Here is a 21,470-nt window from a genome sequence, read left to right as displayed (position 1 = left end):
CAGACTGAATAGATTTAGTTCCCTCAACTGTTCTCTCAGCATATTTAGGGTTGGTTGAGTGTACAAGGAAAACAACTGACTCTGGAGAGGAGTTACCAATCAATGCCAGCACACTGGAGATCCAGAATTCAGAACACAGAACCAGGGAGGACATCCGGCCCATCAGTGCAGCAGCTGATTGATCTCAAAACTGTTAAGTAGGGTCTTAAAGGATCCCAGCCCTAGCAACATGACTTGGTAACCCATTCCATCCCCTCACCACACTCTGTGAGAAGGTGTCTCCTACCCTCTGTCCTATGGCTATCCACACTTAATTTCCAGCAGTGTCCTCTGGCCCTGGTGTCAGTGCTATGCTTGAGGTATTAGTTTGGGTTAATTTTAAGCCCTGGGATTAGTCTTCACCTTTATGATTGCTTCCCCGTTGCTGGTAGAAATGAGTCTATCACAACACCAAGGTCTTTCTCTCATACCCACTGGGTATTTCAATCCTACATTTTTCCTTCTAAAAAGAGACTTAGTAATACAATTGTGAAATGTTTCAATAAGAAACATGCACTCCACACCGTACAGCAGCTGACTGATTTGCTAATGAAAGAAGCAGCTCAACCACAACACCTGGTATAATGAACATGTTTGTGAGCTGAGTGTTTGCAGTACTGTACTGTAGAAATGAAATTCCAGAGAATGCTTCATTTTGCATGACTGATAACTAATCATTCTATTGCCTTTAATATTGTATATGGGGCCACCTGTCTGCACCTGCTGATCCCAGCACTGATCCTGCACTGTGTTAAGAGAACAATGGAGATCACTGACACTGTGTCAATAGATTTGGATCATAGGGTATAGAGGAAATAGTTTTCAAGTGAAGTATGGAAATTTGGAAGAGGAGGGCATCACACAGTATCACAGTGTAGAGAAAGAAAGGGTCCTTGATGAGGGTTTAGTGGTGAAGGAGTGCATTTGCCTGGGAGAGGGTATAAAACAGAGCAGGGTGGAGGGACCAGAGCAGCTGAAGAGTGGAAAAGCAGCATCAGCACCTTGTCAAGATGAAAGCCTGGACTACAAGAGCCATTCTCCTCTCTGTCCTGACAGCATTGCTTCTGTCAGGGGCTGGTAAGACTGCCTTTCTCCTGAGTAACATGGGGAGGGAGGGAGGGATTGCATTGAATGCCTTCAACCTAAAATAAATGGGGGAAGAGATGGCATTGACTGACTTTCATCAGAATAACAGAAGGGTAGGGAGATAGCAGACAGTCTTCCATGAGATAACATAGTGGAGAAGGCAGGCTTTTCCTCAATGCTGCACTATTGAATAATCAACTTACCATAAGAATATCCTTCTTTGTTCTTAATTTGTACATTGCCATTTAAAAGAATGATTTCCCCCCTCCATTTCCTCTGTGTGCAGATGCAAGGAGCCTCCTTGAGGACTCTGAAGAGCTGGGAGATGATGATTACCAGGCCAGCAAGAGAGAACTGGGTAAGATCCATTCTTCCAGAACTCAATCCTATATTCTCAACACAGAGGTTTGTCTACTTGTCTTGGGGATTGATTTGATGAGCCTGTACTCCACTAGAATAAGACACAGCATTTAGAGAGCTTGAAAACTCCCATGTGTTGCATCAACCACCTCCCACCATGGGGGCCCCTTATTAAGAGGCTGCTTCAGACCAGAAGGATTCCCTGGTACTGTAAAATGCAGCTGTGGCTTATCCACGTGAATAGCCAAATCAACTCGTCGTTTCTTATCATTTATAAGAACTTATTAGAAATGAAACAGTCATCAACTGTAAATATTTAAATATATTGGGGGGAAAACACAAATCAAGGTTTGCATTTGAAATTTCCCTTCGAGTCGCTCTTGCCTCCTGCTCATCTCTTCAATTAACCATTGCAGGGTGTGTATAAAATACACTGAGATTTTAAAATGTTCATTCAGTTTGATTTACCTTTTTCACAAAATATACATATCCTTGAAACATATAGACCTAAAAATCTTAATCAGTCCGTTTGCATTCTCCATTCCATGCTGTCATTCCTTTCATAGCACTGGATACAACACAGGGCTGCTCTCATTAAAAATGTAACCACAGCCTGTGTTTACAGATCTCAGCAACACTTTGGAAGACTCAGAGGAGCAGGAAGGAGCACTGGAGAACAGGAGAGCGCTGGGTAAGGAAAGAAAGAAAGAAAGAAAGAAAGAAAGAAAGAAAGAAAGAAAGAAAGAAAGAAAGAAAGTTTCTTATTTGCAGGATTTAAGTTAAGCAATGACAAAAAAGCACAGACCACATAATTTGTTTAGAAACTCAACCTGACTAATCATCACTAATCATGCATAACATCAAGGGCTACTGTATATCCAGAAATCTCCTGGTTAAACCTCACAGCTCTGCATTGCAATGTAATGGGGAACTCTCTGCCTCCCTGTGTTGAGTGTCCTATGAAGCTGTGCACTGCAGTCGAGGGAATCCTTCATTGCTTCATGAAGCTCTCTTCTCCCTGTTCCAGAGGCAGAGGATTCAGGCGACAGTGATGCTGAACTGGACAGTGATGGACTCAAAGGAGAGCGGGAGTTGGGTGAGTCCTTTGAAAAGCACGTCTGGGTAGTGTGTGGGTACAACGTTAAACCTTCAAGAGGAACACATTGTGAATTACAGATGATAGACTTAAGGCCAAACCCCAGTGAATCTGAGCACATTTAGCTGCTGTTTCTCTACTGGCACTAACACAAAGTGCCCAGATCTGTTTCCTAATGTACTTCTAACTGTATAAACCTATTTCTGTTTTACCTGATAGGAGACAATATGATGGAGAAAAGAGCTGACAGTGAGTACAGACGGCCTATAGCTTCTTCTGTTGAGTGTGTTTCTGTCTGTCTGTCTGTCTGTCTGTCTGTCTGTCTGTCACACTGATGCGGAAGAGGAAAACACAAAGCTTGAGGGATATACACTTTGAAAATATTTAATCTGTTTGCATTTAACATGTGCATTTAAATGTGTTGATGCAGCACCTTTAATAAGACTTATTGTATTAATTGATCTCCTTACATGTCAGTAAGAAGGATTGCCCAACTGAGATATAATAACTTGACTAAAAGGTTGTCCTGTTCCCTTACCTTTATATCAATCAATGTTTATTTTATATAGCGCCTTTCATAGTTGACCACAGTTGTTTTGTGCATAAGTCTGTGTGATTCTTTTCATATGTAATGCAGACTGAAATATCTTTCTGTTAGTAAGTGCCATCACCATCTAGTGCATAGCAGTGAATTGAAAGCAGAAGGAAGCGTGATCCAGTCACTGGCTCTTCTATAAAGACACTTTGACTGATCCAGCCTACATTCTGTACATATATCTAAGACAGGCAACTAGAACTGAAGAGCAGCTCCTGAACTCAGGTGAAAACATTGTAACACACACTCTAACAAAATGAAATCTGAAGCTCCTTACTGTTCAGCAATCTTCTTTAATGTACATTGAAATCCTAATCCAGATTTGGAGAGTTCCTCAACATGGTCTGTGTTTAAATAGAAGGGATGCAACCTACTGTTTGTTTAATGATCTTCACGTGCTTTCTGTCTCCTGAAGTGGATTCTGAAGTGGTCCTGACACAGTCCATGGTAGTGAAGAAGGATGCTCTGTCCAAAAGACACTACAGAAGTAAGTGTGTGTCTCTCTGGAGCTGGCTCCTGGTTTGGGTGAACTGCATGGATTGTAGACTGCAAGTCAATTGATTGAAGACATTGAGAAACACTTCAGTATTACAGCATATTCTACCATGCAGTGGTTTCATAGTTGTGGACAGACTGGTGGAAACACTTTGAAATGAGCCCCTTGGTGTCTTCATTAAGCCTGTAACAGCTATCAGAATCAACTGATATTCTCAGAGGAACAGAAAACATTCCAGTAAATGGAACTCAAACATGAATATAAAGTGAACTATTAAATCCAATAACCACTGTTTCTGTTTTTCTTTTTCTTTGGAACAGCTTACTGTTGTAAGTATTTTATTTCATTATGGTACATTAATATATAGAAATGAATTGTATATATTGTTTTAAATTGTATTTAATGGTGTGTGTTTATTTCATTTCCAGATTACAGCATCTGTGCTCGTGGTAAGTGTGAATCTGATATTTTAATAAAAATGTGACTGTACACTACAATACAATACACATGTACTGTGCGCTTCACAAGAAATGAATACATGTTAACAATGGGGCCTCCTACAGCTGATGTTGAGATGAATGAATTAGCTGCTCTTAATAAGAAATGCCATCTTCATTTAATACATACTCACATAGTGAGGTGTTCTGTATCCTGTGGGAGGGGATATAAAGAAGGAGCCCTGGCTTTGGATTTTGCCAATAATAGAAATGTACAAATAGAGAGACACTCCTTTGAAATACAGTGCCTTGCGAAAGTATTCGGCCCCCTTGAACTTTGCGACCTTTTGCCACATTTCAGGCTTCAAACATAAAGATATGAAACTGTGATTTTTTGTGAAGAATCAACAACAAGTGGGACACAATCATGAAGTGGAATGAAATTTATTGGATATTTCAAACTTTTTTAACAAATAAAAAACTGAAAAATTGGGCGTGCAAAATTATTCAGCCCCCTTAAGTTAATACTTTGTAGCGCCACCTTTTGCTGCGATTACAGCTGTAAGTCGCTTGGGGTATGTCTCTATCAGTTTTGCACATCGAGAGACTGAAATTTTTGCCCATTCCTCCTTGCAAAACAGCTCGAACTCGGTGAGGTTGGATGGAGAGCATTTGTGAACAGCAGTTTTCAGTTCTTTCCACAGATTCTCGATTGGATTCAGGTCTGGACTTTGACTTGGCCATTCTAACACCTGGATATGTTTATTTGTGAACCATTCCATTGTAGATTTTGCTTTATGTTTTGGATCATTGTCTTGTTGGAGGACAAATCTCCGTCCCAGTCTCAGGTCTTTTGCAGACTCCATCAGGTTTTCTTCCAGAATGGTCCTGTATTTGGCTCCATCCATCTTCCCATCAATTTTAACCATCTTCCCTGTCTCTGCTGAAGAAAAGCAGGCCCAAACCATGATGCTGCCACCACCATGTTTGACAGTGGGGATGGTGTGTTCAGGGTGATGAGCTGTGTTGCTTTTACGCCAAACATAACGTTTTGCATTGTTGCCAAAAAGTTCGATTTTGGTTTCATCTGACCAGAGCACCTTCTTCCACATGTTTGGTGTGTCTCCCAGGTGGCTTGTGGCAAACTGTAAACGACACTTTTTATGGATATCTTTAAGAAATGGCTTTCTTCTTGCCACTCTTCCATAAAGGCCAGATTTGTGCAGTATACGACTGATTGTTGTCCTATGGACAGAGTCTCCCACCTCAGCTGTAGATCTCTGCAGTTCATCCAGAGTGATCATGGGCCTCTTGGCTGCATCTCTGATCAGTCTTCTCCTTGTATGAGCTGAAAGTTTAGAGGGACGGCCAGGTCTTGGTAGATTTGCAGTGGTCTGATACTCCTTCCATTTCAATATTATCGCTTGCACAGTGCTCCTTGGGATGTTTAAAGCTTGGGAAATCTTTTTGTATCCAAATCCGGCTTTAAACTTCTCCACAACAGTATCTCGGACCTGCCTGGTGTGTTCCTTGTTCTTCATGATGCTCTGCGCTTTAAACGGACCTCTGAGACTATCACAGTGCAGGTGCATTTATACGGAGACTTGATTACACACAGGTGGATTCTATTTATCATCATTAGTCATTTAGGTCAACATTGGATCATTCAGAGATCCTCACTGAACTTCTGGAGAGAGTTTGCTGCACTGAAAGTAAAGGGGCTGAATAATTTTGCATGCCCAATTTTTCAGTTTTTTTATTTGTTAAAAAAGTTTGAAATATCCAATAAATTTCGTTCCACTTCATGATTGTGTTCCACTTGTTGTTGATTCTTCACAAAAAATTACAGTTTCATATCTTTATGTTTGAAGCCTGAAATGTGGCAAAAGGTCGCAAAGTTCAAGGGGGCCGAATACTTTCGCAATGCACTGTATATAGCTCTCTAATACACTACTGAGGCCCCATTCTTGTATGAAGCAGCCACTGCAGTGACTTCAAATGGACTGAACTCAATATATCACTTTTATCTTTCACAGTAAGGTACAGATGCTACTATGGTAAGTAAATGGATTCTACTTTATTTGATGCAGCAATCAGTGGGTTTTATGTATTATTTTCAATCAGGGCACGAATTGTTTATCAGTGTAGCTTTGCTGAGAGGCTTCAGTGACACAGTGGCTAGAGTGCAGAGCTGCAGTGTGGAAGATAGTGGGTTTGAGCAGTTCAATGACTAGAGTGCAGAGCTGCAGTGTGGAAGGTAGTGGGTTTGACTAGCTCAGTGGTTTGAGAAAGTGGTGCCCTGCAGAGTGGAAGGCAATATGCATGCTTGTGGATCTGAGTATTACTTTTTTATTCATTAGTCTTTTAGCAGTCGCTTTTCTCCAAAGTGATTTTGAGACTAGGGGGTGTACTATGCATCAACAACAGCTGCTGCAGTCACTTATAATAGGACCCCAGTTTTACGTTTTGACTTGCTCAGGGTCACACACAGTGAGTGAGTGGCTGAGCCGTGATGTGAACCTCCTGGTATCAAGCCCTTTTCTTTAACCACTGGGCCACTGTCCCTGAGTAGCTCAGGGGGTTGAGTTCTGGGTTACAGTGTGGAAGGCAGTGGGTTTAAGCAGCTCTGTGTTAAAAATAGACTGTTCCTAATTATCTTTTCTTTTTTGTGTAGCTCATCACTATCACTACTATTTCTACTACCGTCATGGGTACCGCTGCGCTCGCTGTGAGTATGCCTTATTATTTCTGTATACATTGGTTGAGGGATATATTAGAACAATTTGAAATAGAAAACCAAGTGTCATTCCATATCAGTTTAGAACATGAGGTCGACCAGGTCAAATATGGATGGAACTCCAAGAGAGACACAGAATTGTTGGAATAAGTTTTATAACAGATGCCATCCATCATAATCCTTCAACTGGAAATATCAAGACGAGTTTATGATTCATCTTTCAACTGCATTGTCTCAAACTATTGATCGATTGATCTCATTCGTAACTTATTGGAAAGAGGAAAGTCTAACCTGTCTCCTTCAGTCATGAAATGTATACTTAAACTTATTACATGTGTGTGATCTCATGCCGGAGTAACCAACTCCACAAATAATCCCAGGAGATCTGATGAATGGGATTGCTGCTGTTTTATGGTGTGTGTACAGTAGTTCTCTGTGGGAGGTCATTATGTCAGGGTTGGCTTTGAGTTGAGAAGAAGGGTCCACTGACCTCAATCTCCTGTGGAACTTTTGTCATTTTAGTGAAATAAAATATAAAATCAGGGGTCAAAACAGATGAGCTTTGATCCAGGATTGCTCTGAATAAAACCTCAGAAACGTGTTTGGCATTTGAACTAGTATAGAGGGTTTCCATGTCTTTTATTGATAGGATTGTATTGAGAGGTTGTGGTGGCTCCACAGTTTAGCAGTTGATTCCATACCCTTTGGGATTGTGAAATTGCATGCTGAATTACACTAAGCTTTTTTCAAATTTGTAATTCAAATGAGTGCAATACAAAGAGTGTGGAGGACGCTATCTACACATGGGAGGGAGTTCAATTATGCAGCTCAGTGTGACACTGATTATCTATATTATTAGACAATGCTGACCATTACCACCCCACAGTCTCATTACCTAGCTGTGCAATGCTCTGTAGGGTATCAATCAGAACAATAGCTTTTCTGCCCAGGTTGCTGATAATGTCTTCAATTGGTTTCAGACTGGCGTACCTACCGCTGCAGGCGATGCCAGCACTACTGAGAAGCAGCAGCGCCCAGGGATCACAGTGCTGGAGTTTACCTGACAGCAGACCTGCAAGCAAAGCTTAAACACACCAGCAACCTTATTTTGTAGCATGGCTGTAACCTTTCTGTTGTGGTCCCTCTCCCCACACACAGCTACAGCACCCATACTTATTTCTATCAGGCCATTCCCAGTTTGTTTAAAACAGCTGCTCCCTGTTGTGCATTTGGTCAATCTCTTCAAGGATATATAATAGAGAAAACATTGTTTTTCTATTGGGTGATTCCCTGCCTCTCATGAAGCAGGTCTTTACATTGTATGGAAAGGTGTACTTATTTAACATGTCGTCTCAGATTCTCAGTGAGATCACATGCTCACACATGTTTGGATAGAAACACAGCTGCACATGGGCACATATACAAAGCGTTACTTGGAGAGCGTGCTTGATTGATTTGCCCCAGCTCATAATCACTGCACCGGGTCAGGTTTGACCAGTAGACTCCTTTCTTCTCCCAGCTCCTCACAGCCACCCTGTGATGTCACAAGTGTCCCGTGACAGGCCTTGTTCACAGACTGACAAAAACATTGTGTTTATATAGAGATTTTCTTCATCTCTCACTTATTTTAAAATCTCTTTATTTGCATTCATGACAACAAATGCTCAAACTGTTGACCAGTATAAATGCTGTCCTGCCAAAACAACACGATCTGCTGTTACATGAAACTGGGTAAAAGCCTCTCTCTTTCTGTAAAGCTTTTTCAGCAATAAAACTATTAGCATCAATGTCTCGTTTTGGACTGGTTTATTTCACATTAATATAGATTAGGAATAGCAGAGGACCTAATACTGATCCCTGTGGTACACCACTGGTTACCTCGCTCCATTTTGAGGTTTCTCGTCTAATCAGTACTTTCTGTTTTCTACATGTTAACCACTCCCTAATCCATGTGCATGCATTTCCTTGAATCCCTACTGTGTTCAGTTTGAGAATAAATCAACCAGGTTAGTTAGACACAATCTCCCTTTCCTAAAACCATGCTGACTGTCTCCCAGGATATTGTTACCATATAGGTCATTTTCCATTTTAGATCTTATTATAGTTTCCATAAGTTTACATATAAGAGAAGTCAGGCTTATTGGTCTGTAGTTACCTGGTTCGGTTTTGTCTCCCTTTTTGTGGATCGGTATTACATTTGCAATTCTCCAGTCTGTCGCTACAACCCCTGTGTCCAGAGACTGTTGCATGATCTTGGTTAGCGGTTTGTAAATAACTTCTTTCATTTCTTTGAGTACTATTGGGAGGATCTTATCTGGCCCAGGGGATTTGTTTATTTTAACAGCTCCTGGGGCTCCCGAGTGGCACATCCAGTAAAGGCTGGATGTTAAAATCGCAGGATGTGCCCTATAGCCTGGAGATCGCAGGTCCGAATCCAGGCTATGTCACAGCTGACCGTGACCGAGAGTTCCTAGGGGGCGGCGCACAATTGGCTGAGCGCTGCCCGGGTAGGGAGGGCTTAGGTCGGCAGGGGAATCCACGGCTCGCCGCGCATCAGCGACCCCTGTGGCCGATAGGGCCGCCAGATCTGTGTTGTCCTCCGGCACTATAGGTCTGGTAGCATTGCTGTGGATCTGCAGTGCGAAAAATGACGGCTTGGAAGGAGCACGTTTCGGAGGACGCGTGTTTCAGCCTCCGTTTCCTGAGTCGGCGGGGGGGTTGCGAGCGGTGAGCCAGGGATACAGATAATAATTGGGCATGCTAAATTGGGGTGAAAACTGGGGTAAAAATAATTGGCGACGACTAAATTTATAAAAAAATAAATAAATAAATAAAAAAAAACAGCTCCTAGTCCCTTTAACACTTCTGCCTCTGTTATGCTAAAGTTATTTAAAACTGGATAGGAACAGGTCGACATGTGGGGCATGTTGTCCGTATCCTCCTTTGTAAAAACTTGTGAAAAGTAATCATTTAATATATTTGCTATTTTTGTTTTCTTTGTCTATGATTTTGCCATTTGCATCTCTTAGACATTTAACCTTCTCTTTGAATGTTCCCTTGCTGTTATAATATTGGAAAAACATTTTGGAATTGGTTTGAGCCCCCTTAGCAATGTTCATTCATATCTATCTCTCTTGGCCTTTCTAACTTCCTTTTTGACTTGTGTTTGCAGTTCCAAATAGGAGGAGTTGCAAACACTGTAGCAGCAGCAAAGGTCATTCAAAATGATCTAGACAGCATTCAGAACTGGGCAGACACATGGCAAATGACATTTAATAGAGGAAAGTGTAAGGTACTGCACACAGGCAATACATTTCTCCCCCCTTCCTTTCTATATTAGTTAATTGTAGGCTCTAATTTTTTTTTAACATCACTGAGTCCCTTGTCCCTGTGCAACCACAATGTAGAAACATATAGAGAATGTATGTGAATGGTCAATAAACATCACTGCTGTTTCTCTTAAAGCGTGTTTATTTATTTATAATACTGGAGCCTGTCTTAATACTGTATTACATTGGGAATATGAATAGAGCTGAATTATTAATTGTAGATAATACTTAGAATACCAGATACATATTTAGCATTAAAAAGCAATACATGTGATTTATTTAACAGTCGTTCATTATTTTGTGTATGAGCCGCCACACGAAGCTGACAGTAGTGCGGTATACTGTAATGATGCTCCAGTCAGTCTGCCGGACTGCACCTGAATCAGCTTAAAAACACGAAGCCCCTAATAAGCTAATTTGTAAAAGTTAGTAAAGAATTGTGCTAATATAACGAAGCTAAATTTGAACTCCTAGCTGGAGCAACGAGAGAGGGCGAGAGGGCGGGGCAGAGAAGGAGGGGGAGACGCTGCTAGGCAACCGGCTCGTGAACATTCCACTCAGCTGAGCAGAGACCGTTAGGATTTAAAAATGCGAACGTTCCGAGCGGCGTTAGGCGCTTCGTTAAATTAACACACCGTTGCTGGCATTTTAATTTTGAAGATAACCATATTTTAAATACTCAAATAGCACTGTATTAAAAAAAACACTTTACTTCAGTTCCAGACCGTTTTCCAACAAATAAAAGGAAGTGCGTACTTATAAGTATATTTGTTATGATATTAAGACTAAACAAATGTGCTTCAGTTTGGTGTATAATTTATTTATTTATTAAATGTTGTAGTATTTCTTTTTATTTATCAATACACACTTTTGGGCATTTTCCAAAAATATACAACTCCAGCTACGAAGACAACCACTGAACACACACCCATTGCAGCTCCCAGAAGGGACGACACATTGAATTGGGCTGCAAGAGAAGAAAGAAAGTTAGTGGAATATAAAGAGATAGTTATATATTTTACTTTAACTGCAATTGTGTTCACATCATGCATATTACCGCTTCTAGGCATAAAGTGAAGGGATCCATCTCTCTTCAGCTCAATTGGGCCAGAAGACACAAATGCCTTTACTGCACCACCGTCCATCCCTTCAGCACTGCGACCTACAGGAGGAATTAGGAGGAGTCCATCAAAACAAATGCATGCAAAATTCCCCCCCCCCCCCCCCAACAGACAGAGCTCTTACCAAGCCTCTGTTTCCCTGGAATGCACCGTCTGCTACAGAGGCTGTCTGATGGCCGGTTTGAATCACAACACTGCAGTGGAAGTAAATCTGAAAGACAGTACACCTTGTCAAGCAAAACAAGCATCAATAGATCAGGCAGGACCATCATCCAATGAGGATTACTGAATTGAAAAACAAATATATTGCATCATAGCAAGTGTTTCTTGCAAGTGTGCAGTTATATTTCATTCCAACTCACTAAAGATTTGAGCACAGTGACCATTTGCTGCTTGCAAAGCAATCCAAACCACACATTGAGGTACAAGATCCCCATACCAACACTCCACTTTACCTGTCCTTTCAGTGCATCCCAGCCGCTTGTGAAGGAAAACATTTTCACTTCAAACCTCTTCAGATGGGAAGGGAACAGCACTCTTGCATTGCTGGACACTGGGTGAAAGATGGTCAAGTATTCATCTGCAGAGTTCTCACAGCTAGAAAGAGAAAGTAGGTCAGGAGCACATCAGCCACAACTCCAATTCCTAGGTTTTGTAGCAGCAATATCATATTCCAGGATCTTACCTGTCCACAACAACATCCCACTTTGGAGAGCTATTCCTGTCAGCAGAATAGGTTGCCCAGCAGTTGTCCAAAAACAATTCAGCCTGTGGATCCCTGCTGTACAGGAGCTCTACCTCAAAATACAAGGGTCTTCGCAAGTACTTCACAACAGGGTAATCCTGAGCTCCATAGAAGTCATTGTAGGTTGAATCTGCAGAGATGCAAGGGAGAATTTTATAGGTGGAAACACGCTACTAGAGCATCTATATTATTTTAATTGCCAAGTCATTCCCAATGCAAGCCGCATGATGACTGCAAGGTCCCCCATGCCAGGCTGGACTACAGGTGCAGAATTATTCTCGTACAAGAACTGCACTACCTTGGTGTCATTGACTAGATAGTGACAGGCAACTCTCAACCTGGAAAGAGGAGATGGGGTTAGCAGAGTTTCAGCCTCAACCACAAGGATACTCAATTTGATTGCAATCCTTACCGGTAAGATGTGAACAGTACTTCATTCTCGTAAGTCAGGAGGTTGTTGTCAAACGGGAAGAGAAATCACAAAGGCTCAGGTTGCAATTAACTTGTAGATTTAGTATGGAGCTGCATACCAAGTTACAGACTAGCTAATATGGTACTCAGGATCACCCCCAGCCACGTACTAACCAATTTCACAATTTTAAAAATAAAAAAAAGCTTTGGTTATAAATAGTTCAGTTTCACAATTGAACATGAGACTTACTATATTTGTTCCATGTTAGAACAATACCACAAGGCTGTCTATAGAAACTGCTAGACTAAATGTTTTAGTAACCTCTAGGAGGGCAACAGCAGTTATTTTGGGTTTGTTGCAAATACACAGCTGGCGACCCTTGAGCTGCAATTGGTATTAACTCATTTACTAGTTTAGTCCCGTCCTCGGTATTAACCACAAGATCATCCCCAGTTAGTATGCTCCTTTCAGTTCACTGCAACTGACCCAAAAGGTCTAGAGGCAGCACATCCAATACCATATCCAAGAATCATGTCCAGTATCACAGCACCTTGATCAATACAATGGTGGCATCCTTCAGATGACAAGTGTCCGATTCATGCAAGCAATTCAGCGGATACAAAACACAGGTCACCATGGGTCCCCAGAATGATCCAGGTGTGTTGTGGCAACTCCTTGTCAACATGAACTTCCTCAAATAGGATTTTCGATGTGTCAATACTAACCCTTCTAGTTGTTCCACAGGAGTTGACATTGCAGTAGAAAACCGCATTGATAGCATCAGACTGAAGAGGCCGGCAACTTGGATCCCTTAAAGTTAGTTGACTTGGAGACAAGCTGGGGACAGATTCCACTTTCACAGCAAGAGCTGCCATAGTTCCATTGGTGAAGCAATCTGAAACACAGCATTTGGATCCAGGTTAAGGAAACAGATTATAGCTTAAATACCAATTCATGCAGCTATTATACAGAATGCTTGGTCTGCAGGAGAGTTACCAATCATCTTTGTAGGGAAACTGCAGGACAGAGAGAAGTCAGCCACCACAACCATGGTCCCAATATCCTTCAAGGTCAAGTCAAGCCTGCTTCTGATGCCTGAAGAACTGATCACCTACATAGACAATACATCAGGTCAGTAATGTGGTGAACCCAAAAACAGCTAAGCCACATTTTAAAGTTCCATCACTTACTTCGTATGTGGCATCAGCTGAATTGTATGGCACAGTCATCCAGAAATTGGTAGAGTTGGCATTATACTTGTACAGGGCAAGCAGACTTCCACCAAGTTCTCTTGAGCCCACAAAAGGAATCCAGTTGCGACCCATGTTGCCATATGTTACCATGGTATAGAATGCAGCACCATCACAGTAGCCAGTTACTGTAGGTGGAACTGCAAGAGGAAGAGCAGTTGTGGCAATTGACTGGATTGGTTAGAAAAGGGAAGTTGTAGACCAAAGAGTCAGGCACTTACTGATGTCTTTGAGAATGGCTTCAACTACAGCAGGATGATTAAAGGGTGTATTCTCTGGCACTATATTTAGCAAGTAGGTCAGGGGCAGAATGTAGGTTCTGGTGTCTGGAGGAGTTACCTGAAAGAAAAGCAAGGGTTTGTAGGATTAAACCCAAAGTCAGACAGCAAGCAACACGTCCACAGGAAGCAAGTGTTTTCAAAGGGCAATTGAATGGTTGAACAGGTGGGATGTTACCTTTTGCTTCACATTGGGGTCCTCAAATGGCACCTGGAGAGTGTAGGTCTTGGATCCATTGGGAAAGACATGCTCCTGGACATTATAACCTTTTAGGTTGGCTTCTGGCACAGTTAACGTCTCTGGTCCAACTATAATTTTGACCAGCTCCACATCAGGCAGGAATGTCCCCAGGGTCACATTGAACACTCTGGCTTTAGGAACAGTGTCTGAAATTAAAGCATGCAGTTAAAATGAAGGATATGAAGTGGAGCACTGCAGCAAATCCCTTCGATTTACTGCATGTAGACAAGTTCTACATACTGTTTGTGACAACTGGTGGCCGAGGCATGAAAGGAGTGGTTATTGGATGAAGTACTGTGTACTTGGTCTTCTCAGGCCCATCTTGCCAGGTATGCTCCAGCATTGGTTCAATAGAGTAAGAGATCACATAGGTGTTGTCCAATACATGGCTCTGAAAGCACAGAAGCATCTTAGGAAGCAAGCTTTTAAATGAGAATGACTTAAATGTTGAACTTCTACATACCTTGTAATATCCACCATCAGCTCCCACAGGAATTTTTACAGTGATTAGCTGGGGACCAACATCCAGTTTATAAATCTCTATTATGAATCGTTGCAGGGTCAAGCTTGCGGCCATCACCTCCCATTTGAACATCAAGGGTAGTAATTTGTGGTGTCGGAACAAGGGGAGGTAGAACACGGGGAACATTCCATGTAATCATCTGTTCTGTGAAGGCTGTTCCATCTGACAGAAAGGAACACCATAGACTTGGTATAGAAAACTCACTTAAACCTAGAACAGTTCTTGATCACCGTTGCCCTCCAAAAGCTTACTCACCAGTAGGACATGCAACTGCAGTGTCCACCATCATGACCATCCATCTTTGCTTATAAAAGGTGGTTGATCTTAGCACAGCCATTGGTACAGTTTGGATCTGTTGGAGGGGAGGGGGAACTTACTAAAATAAAAGCAAGACTAAATCTACCTTCATAGTCTGGATATACTGTACTAGACAACAATGAAGCCTAGACTACTTACCACCTGAGGCTGGCTTTCTATGGAGTTGTATGCAGCTCTAACCAGAATTCGAGTTGGTGTAGTGTTTATGCCATAGCCATTTGTCATGGCCTGAGCAACAGTCATGGTTGTCTTTCTATTTGCTGGGAGATGGAACACAATTTTCCAGATGCTGTTGTCAGCAGCAGTTGCCTAGCAGAAGAAAATCTCATTAGATTAGGGAGTTTGAACACAAAGCATCCCCAGTCTAAAGGATTTGTCATAACAGATGTCTTGTTTAATAAACAGGAACTAAAACTGAAAAGGTGAAAGTTTAAGAACGCATCACTGAAAGTTCTAGGTTCAGCGGGCATCTAATGGAACAGAGTAAATCCTCAAATGCAACTGCGTACGAAAGAGCCTACGTGAAAGCAAGTAGACTGTATCCGATACAGGCAGAGTTTACAGCCATTCATTTGTACTGGACCTTAATACATCAGTGTACCAAACTTTAGGACAATACCTGAAATTGCACCTATGCAGCAGACTTCAAAAAGTAAATCAGGACACATTTAGCATGAAGGGTTTATAACCCTGCACATATGAAGCCACTATCTCAGTGGTTGAAATACAAGGCTTACACACTGACAAGAAAGGGTTAACTTCTCCACAATCATATTTCACCAAAGCAATCAGAATACATGCAAAGCCAATGCCTTAAATGCCACACAATTCCAATATGGCCACCCTCTTGGGAGACAGGTTAAAGTTAGGGGGGCATTAGATTTTTGCTTCCTCTAGATGAGACAGTAGAGTAGACCTCAATAGGCAAGACCAAGGGGACGTGAATGAAGCAAATGCAAAGTCACATGATTCTACCTCAGGGTATGCAAGGGACCAATCAGGATCATCTTGAACAAAGTTTGGCTCAATAAGTGGCATACCTCTTCTCACAGAAACCTAAAGAGAATTCACATTAATCACGAGTGAAGCACTTCTGTAGTGACAATTAAAAATACCCACACAACCCAACAAGTTATACTGAACAGCATTATCACATCCCAACAGCCTTTACCTCCATGTAGTTTCTTTCACACATAATCTCCCTCTCTGCCCATGGAGAATAGGGGCATGTCATGCTCTGAACATAGGAGGAAGCTGAAGTCATAGCACTGTTTGAGAAGACACTGATTTGTACTGTCAGCTTGTAGGTCTCATCATTCTGGAAACAAAGGATAAAGTTAGTGCCAGCATGTCACCATTAGAAACAAGTTTACAAGAAATAAAATGATGACTCACTGTGTTCTGAGCAAAGCAGCTCAGCACAGAAGCAAGGACCTTGGCATTTCCCAAGAAGTCAACAGTTAAGCTATATCCACACTGTGCAGCCAGTCTTGGAGAGAGGGACACAAGCACCCCCTTATTGTCTATGGAAAAGAAATCCGGTTGGCCTTTCAAGAAACTGTACACATGATCAAGCAAGGTAGAGATATAACAAAGTGAACACCCCCACCGTCCAGTGCCATCTACTTATTGCAATTTTGTAAAAACGATTCATACAAGTAGAATTATACACCCATTCAGAACAGTAAGCTTAAAAGTAAATGATCCCTATTTCTGCGCTTGCAGTCAACAAATCTGACTAAGGTTGTAGCAACACAGGTCTATTTAGTGTGAACAGCAACATGCTTTTAAAGCTAACGCAAGAGCCTTTCATACTCTGCATCTTACAAAAACAAAGCCTCGTTGCTGCCATACAGTGCAGAAGTACTCTGTACTTAATTCACGTCATTACATTACGAGTCAACAGGCTTTGTACATCAAAAGCTTTCCATTCAAGAAAAATGATCACTCACCAATCACATTGATGCGAAAATACTTTCCCAACAAAAGACTTCTCCAACATCATCATCATCATCATCATCACACTCCCTTGACATTCTGTCCTCACCGAGCCTGCAGAAGACAACGATACTTGAAAAACACACAACCGGCAAATAAACAGGAAGCTAAAAGAACAGCTCTGCTGAAGCGACCGTTATCGTACCTAGAGGGGGGTTCTGCGTCCAAACTTCAGTGACTAACACTGCTAACAGCAATGTTATTCTGCATTGGAAACAAAAACACGCATGTGAGAAACACACAATAAAATGAACGTTTCTAAAGTAGAGAAAAGATCAACAATTACCCAAATCTAAGACAACACGGCATCATTAAATCCAAGGCAGCCCCGACCGTGAACTTCTTTCACCGTTATAAAGACACAATAATAAAAACAAAACCGTCAGTAGTTGAGTTTAGTGTTCCTTAGAGCGCAATGGGTTTATAAAGAGGTTCAGGTGCTAATGGGAGCTAATTAGCTGCAATTGATGCGCGCACCTCTTTCATATTAGTCCTCTAATTTTCAATCAGTACGTTAATTAAAATAAATAATAATAATAATAATAATAATAATAATAATAATAATAATAATAATAATAATAATAATAATAATAACCCATTTAGAAGATTGTACTTTGAATTTAAGTTTGGCAGAAGTACGTGCGGAACAAACTGGACTGTCACCGACAAGGACTGTCTGATTAAAGGCTCCGTTATGGAGGCATGTAGTAAACAAACCCCAATGAATAATGAAAAGCAGGCCGCGCAAATGAAGAAACACATTTATATCATGCAGGAATCCAGGCAGATGTGTTGCCTGCGCCAGTTTGACATTTAACATCCACAAGTCAATTACACATTTTTACAATTTCACCAGAATGACAGGTAGGCAAGGCAGACATTAATGTAGACACTTTATTTGAGGCCACTCGATTTAAGAAACAGTGCAAAGCATCTCTTCTATGTCAGATTTGCCATGACAGGGGCAGTCCCGGGGAATAGAATGACCTAGTGGCAAATGGAAAGCACAGCGCTTAACCTGAAATACAACGCGCAGTATTGATTTAGAACAGACTAAACACAAATCGGATGGCGTGCTGGAAATTTGAATTGTAATCAATTTATTTAAGATTTGAAGTTCCCATTTCAATTTTTGAGCTTAATTACATTCATTATTTTATGTATAATTAATTCAATTAACGTGTTGAGCATTTTCAATTTGGCACATTATCTTCGAGTGTTGTGCTTTGTCTATTTGACAGCTGTTATTTCAATTCAAATGTTGAACTTTGTCGTTGATGTTTGACGCTCTGTCTTTTGCAGTTCACATTTTTGTTACATTCCACCTCTCATAGGGTTGAACACAAACGGATTTATTTGTGAAATTGTCAGATTGTTTCTTGTGTATCCAGCGCTCATCTGAACTAACTGGTTCAGTAGTCTGCTCCCGTGAATAGACAGCACATGTCTGAGGGGGTGTGTTCTGTGCAGCTGTGCATTTGAGTAAAGTTTGTCGCAGAGTTTTAAACGTTCCTATGGCAACCGAGTCAACAAAACAAACGTCATCACGCATTGAGACGCAAGCTAAGGGCGAGAAGTAAATGGTAAAAAGTGAAAGCAGTGTGAGTCAGTGGAATTTTTTGATTTTTTGATTTTATCAAATGTTCACGATATTCATGTATTTTCTGTAAATGCGGAATGCAATTAGCTGATATGTAAAAGCATGAATAAATGAATGGTGTCTATTCCTAACGCATCGGTAATGTTTAGTATAGCGCCGCTTTTGTAGCAGGCTTGTTCCGTCGCCTTGATATTCTTTCTTGTGCTGAACAACCTCAATTCTACTGCGAGGTCCCTTTAGACAGAGCTGTGCACTCGAGTCTGGGACTCGGACTCGACTTGAGACTTGAACGAATTGACTTGAGACTTGAACGAATTGAATTGAGACTTCAACGAATTGAATTGAGACTTGAGATGTGAAAGAATTGACTTGAGACTTGATTTGGGACTTGATGAAAATGACTTGACAACAATAAAAATTCAAACGCTGCACCGGTATGACGGCTCGTGTTGCACCCTCGCTCTGCTCGTCCTCTCGCGCTCTCTCTCTACCTTCCCTCTCGTGCTGCCAACGCGTGCGTGTGTGTGTGTGTGTGTCAGAGTGTTTGTGAGTGTGTGTGTATGTGTGTATGTGTGTGTGTCAGTGTGTGTGTGTATGTGTGTGTGTGTATTCGTGTGTGTCTCTGTGTGTGTGTATTATTGTTATTATTTATTTCTTAGCAGATGCCCTTATCCAGGGCGACTTACAGTCGTAAACAAAAATACATTTCAAGAATCACAGTACAAGTAAATACATAAGAGCAAGATAAAAATACAATGACTTCGGTTCTAGCAAGTACAAGTATATCAAAATTCCATTCAATAACGGAGCAGATAACAGTGTCAGTGATAGTTACATCAGGATATAATTAAATACAAAATACTACAGATTAAATAACACTTGTGACATCTTACAGTACTCAAAAGTACAGAATTAATTGCAGTAAAATAGGGTGTAGATAAGAGCAAGTAAACATTATGGACAGCAGTGGTGCTCTGGCTCCCTCTTGTGGCCAGTGTGAATGATGGCAGTGTGTGAGCTTGGCAGGGCACTGGTGCCTGTTTCCAGGCTATACAAACACAGAGAGGGATTCAATCAAACACTAAGTTCACAGTTTAATAGAAGAGTGGATAAGTTCTCTTTGTATCTGTGTTCTAAGCGCTGCACATCTGTTTCAATAAGACAGTTCTATGAGATCTGAGCTGTGAACACAGGTGGGACTTGATAGGGTTGGGTGACTCACAGTACAGTTAGATTATCCTTCCTGTAGTTTTATGTTTAGCCTCTCAGTGCTTTCCTGCTGTCTAGGAGGGGCATTAGAAATCTGCCTGTTCACAATGAACTGGCCCATAAGTGTTGAGACATGTGTGCCAGGGAGCTGCTGCACACATAAGGAATGAAGGAGACCAGGTGGGTAACAAGGATGACACAGGAGGCAAGACAATGAAGAATAAATTGCCTTCAATAACGCTGATGTGCTGCTCCTTAATAAAAAATAAGAATTCACTCAGAAATATATGAATTGCTTATTTAAAAAATGTGTCTTAAATTGAGATAACTTTATCTTTATTATAAGTTAATTATAATTTATTATAAGTTCCGGCGCCTCCTTAAGACTCACCTCTTCAAACAGCACCTATAGAACTCCTCTGTTGTATCCTGGGACACTATCACCCTTCATTTAAATATGCTTTATTTTGCTCTTATCTGCCCCCTATTTTACTGCATTTAATCCTGTACCTCAGAATATTGTAATCTGCCAAGTGATTAATCTGTAGTATTTTGTACTTAATCATATCCTGATGTAACTATCACTATTTAATCATATCCTGATGTAACTTTCACTATTATCTGCTGTATTATTGAATTGTGGTTTGTCACACTTGAGAATTATTGTATTTCTTGTTCTTATTGTATGACTTATATTGTAACACTTGAATGTATTTGTATTTGCTTGCGATTGTAAGTCGCCCTGGATAAGGGCGTCTGCTAAGAAATAAATAATAATAATAAGTTAAAACCTGAGTTAGATAAAGAAGCCTCACAAACTCAATCTTCCATCTGTTTGAGGTGCATACCATGTTAATATATACAATTGAATTTAAAGAATGGTTGCACAATCAGAAGTACGTTCCTTTCATTTTATTTCAAGCAGATAAAAAGTCAGTTCTCTCAATCCAGTGTGTGAGAAGTGTGTGTTTCACAGCGGTTGAGACAGGCAGGCAGGCAGGTGAGAGGCAGAGAGGGAGGGACAGAGACACAGGCACTCAGGATTTATTCACACACACACTCACGTGACGCTACCAGCTATGGGAACTCATGGAGGACATACAGCCCAGTGTACAAAAAGCAAAGCAAAACATCCAGAAACTCCAAATCAAAGTTCCAGTGAAGGCGGCGTGCGCTGCTCCTCTAAACAGAGGCCCCGCTCACAAAAGTCCTGTGGCTTTGCACAGTCAAAAATATAAAGCCAGACTCCACACAGACACAAACAGCGAAAATCAGGCTGAAAGTGTATATAATACACATCTCTGCAATATTGTGATTCAGGCTTTACTGTTCTTCTTGTTTAATATGCTGTCTAGTGGATCATAACATATACAACAACACAGCCATCAATACTGTATTAAACAAAGCATCATTCACCTTTCATTGGTTTTCAATAACTCATTCTAAATGCATCACTATTAATTAAATAGATTATAAATAACTGAACAAAATATTACATACATTAATGAAAAAACAACCAAATTATAAAGGAGGCCAAATTCTAAATGATAAAAAGCTACCAAATCCAGTTCCTCGCTCATCCCAATTGGTGACAGTGTAT

General features: G+C 41.0%; 1 protein-coding gene across 1 annotated transcript; it reads right to left on the bottom strand.

Moving 5' to 3' along the window:
• Nucleotides 1-13,580: 13,580 nt before the first annotated feature.
• On the bottom strand, nt 13,581-17,077 carry LOC131703129 (uncharacterized). Its single transcript, XM_059005994.1, has 11 exons — nt 17,016-17,077; nt 16,459-16,586; nt 16,235-16,381; nt 16,039-16,119; nt 15,202-15,372; nt 15,001-15,097; nt 14,686-14,907; nt 14,463-14,613; nt 14,160-14,368; nt 13,925-14,042; nt 13,581-13,843 (listed from the first exon to the last, which is right to left on the bottom strand). Exons 7-11 carry the CDS (start codon nt 14,869-14,871, stop codon nt 13,581-13,583), a joined length of 927 nt encoding a protein of 308 aa, XP_058861977.1. The 5' UTR covers nt 14,872-14,907; nt 15,001-15,097; nt 15,202-15,372; nt 16,039-16,119; nt 16,235-16,381; nt 16,459-16,586; nt 17,016-17,077.
• Between the last annotated feature and the right edge of the window lie 4,393 nt (nt 17,078-21,470).

The sequence above is a fragment of the Acipenser ruthenus genome, chromosome 32, assembly GCF_902713425.1.
Source record: "Acipenser ruthenus chromosome 32, fAciRut3.2 maternal haplotype, whole genome shotgun sequence".
In the NCBI taxonomy this organism is placed as follows: domain Eukaryota; kingdom Metazoa; phylum Chordata; class Actinopteri; order Acipenseriformes; family Acipenseridae; genus Acipenser; species Acipenser ruthenus.
The sequence above is the reverse complement of the archived record's forward strand: the minus strand, read 5'-3'. Positions and strand labels throughout refer to the sequence as shown.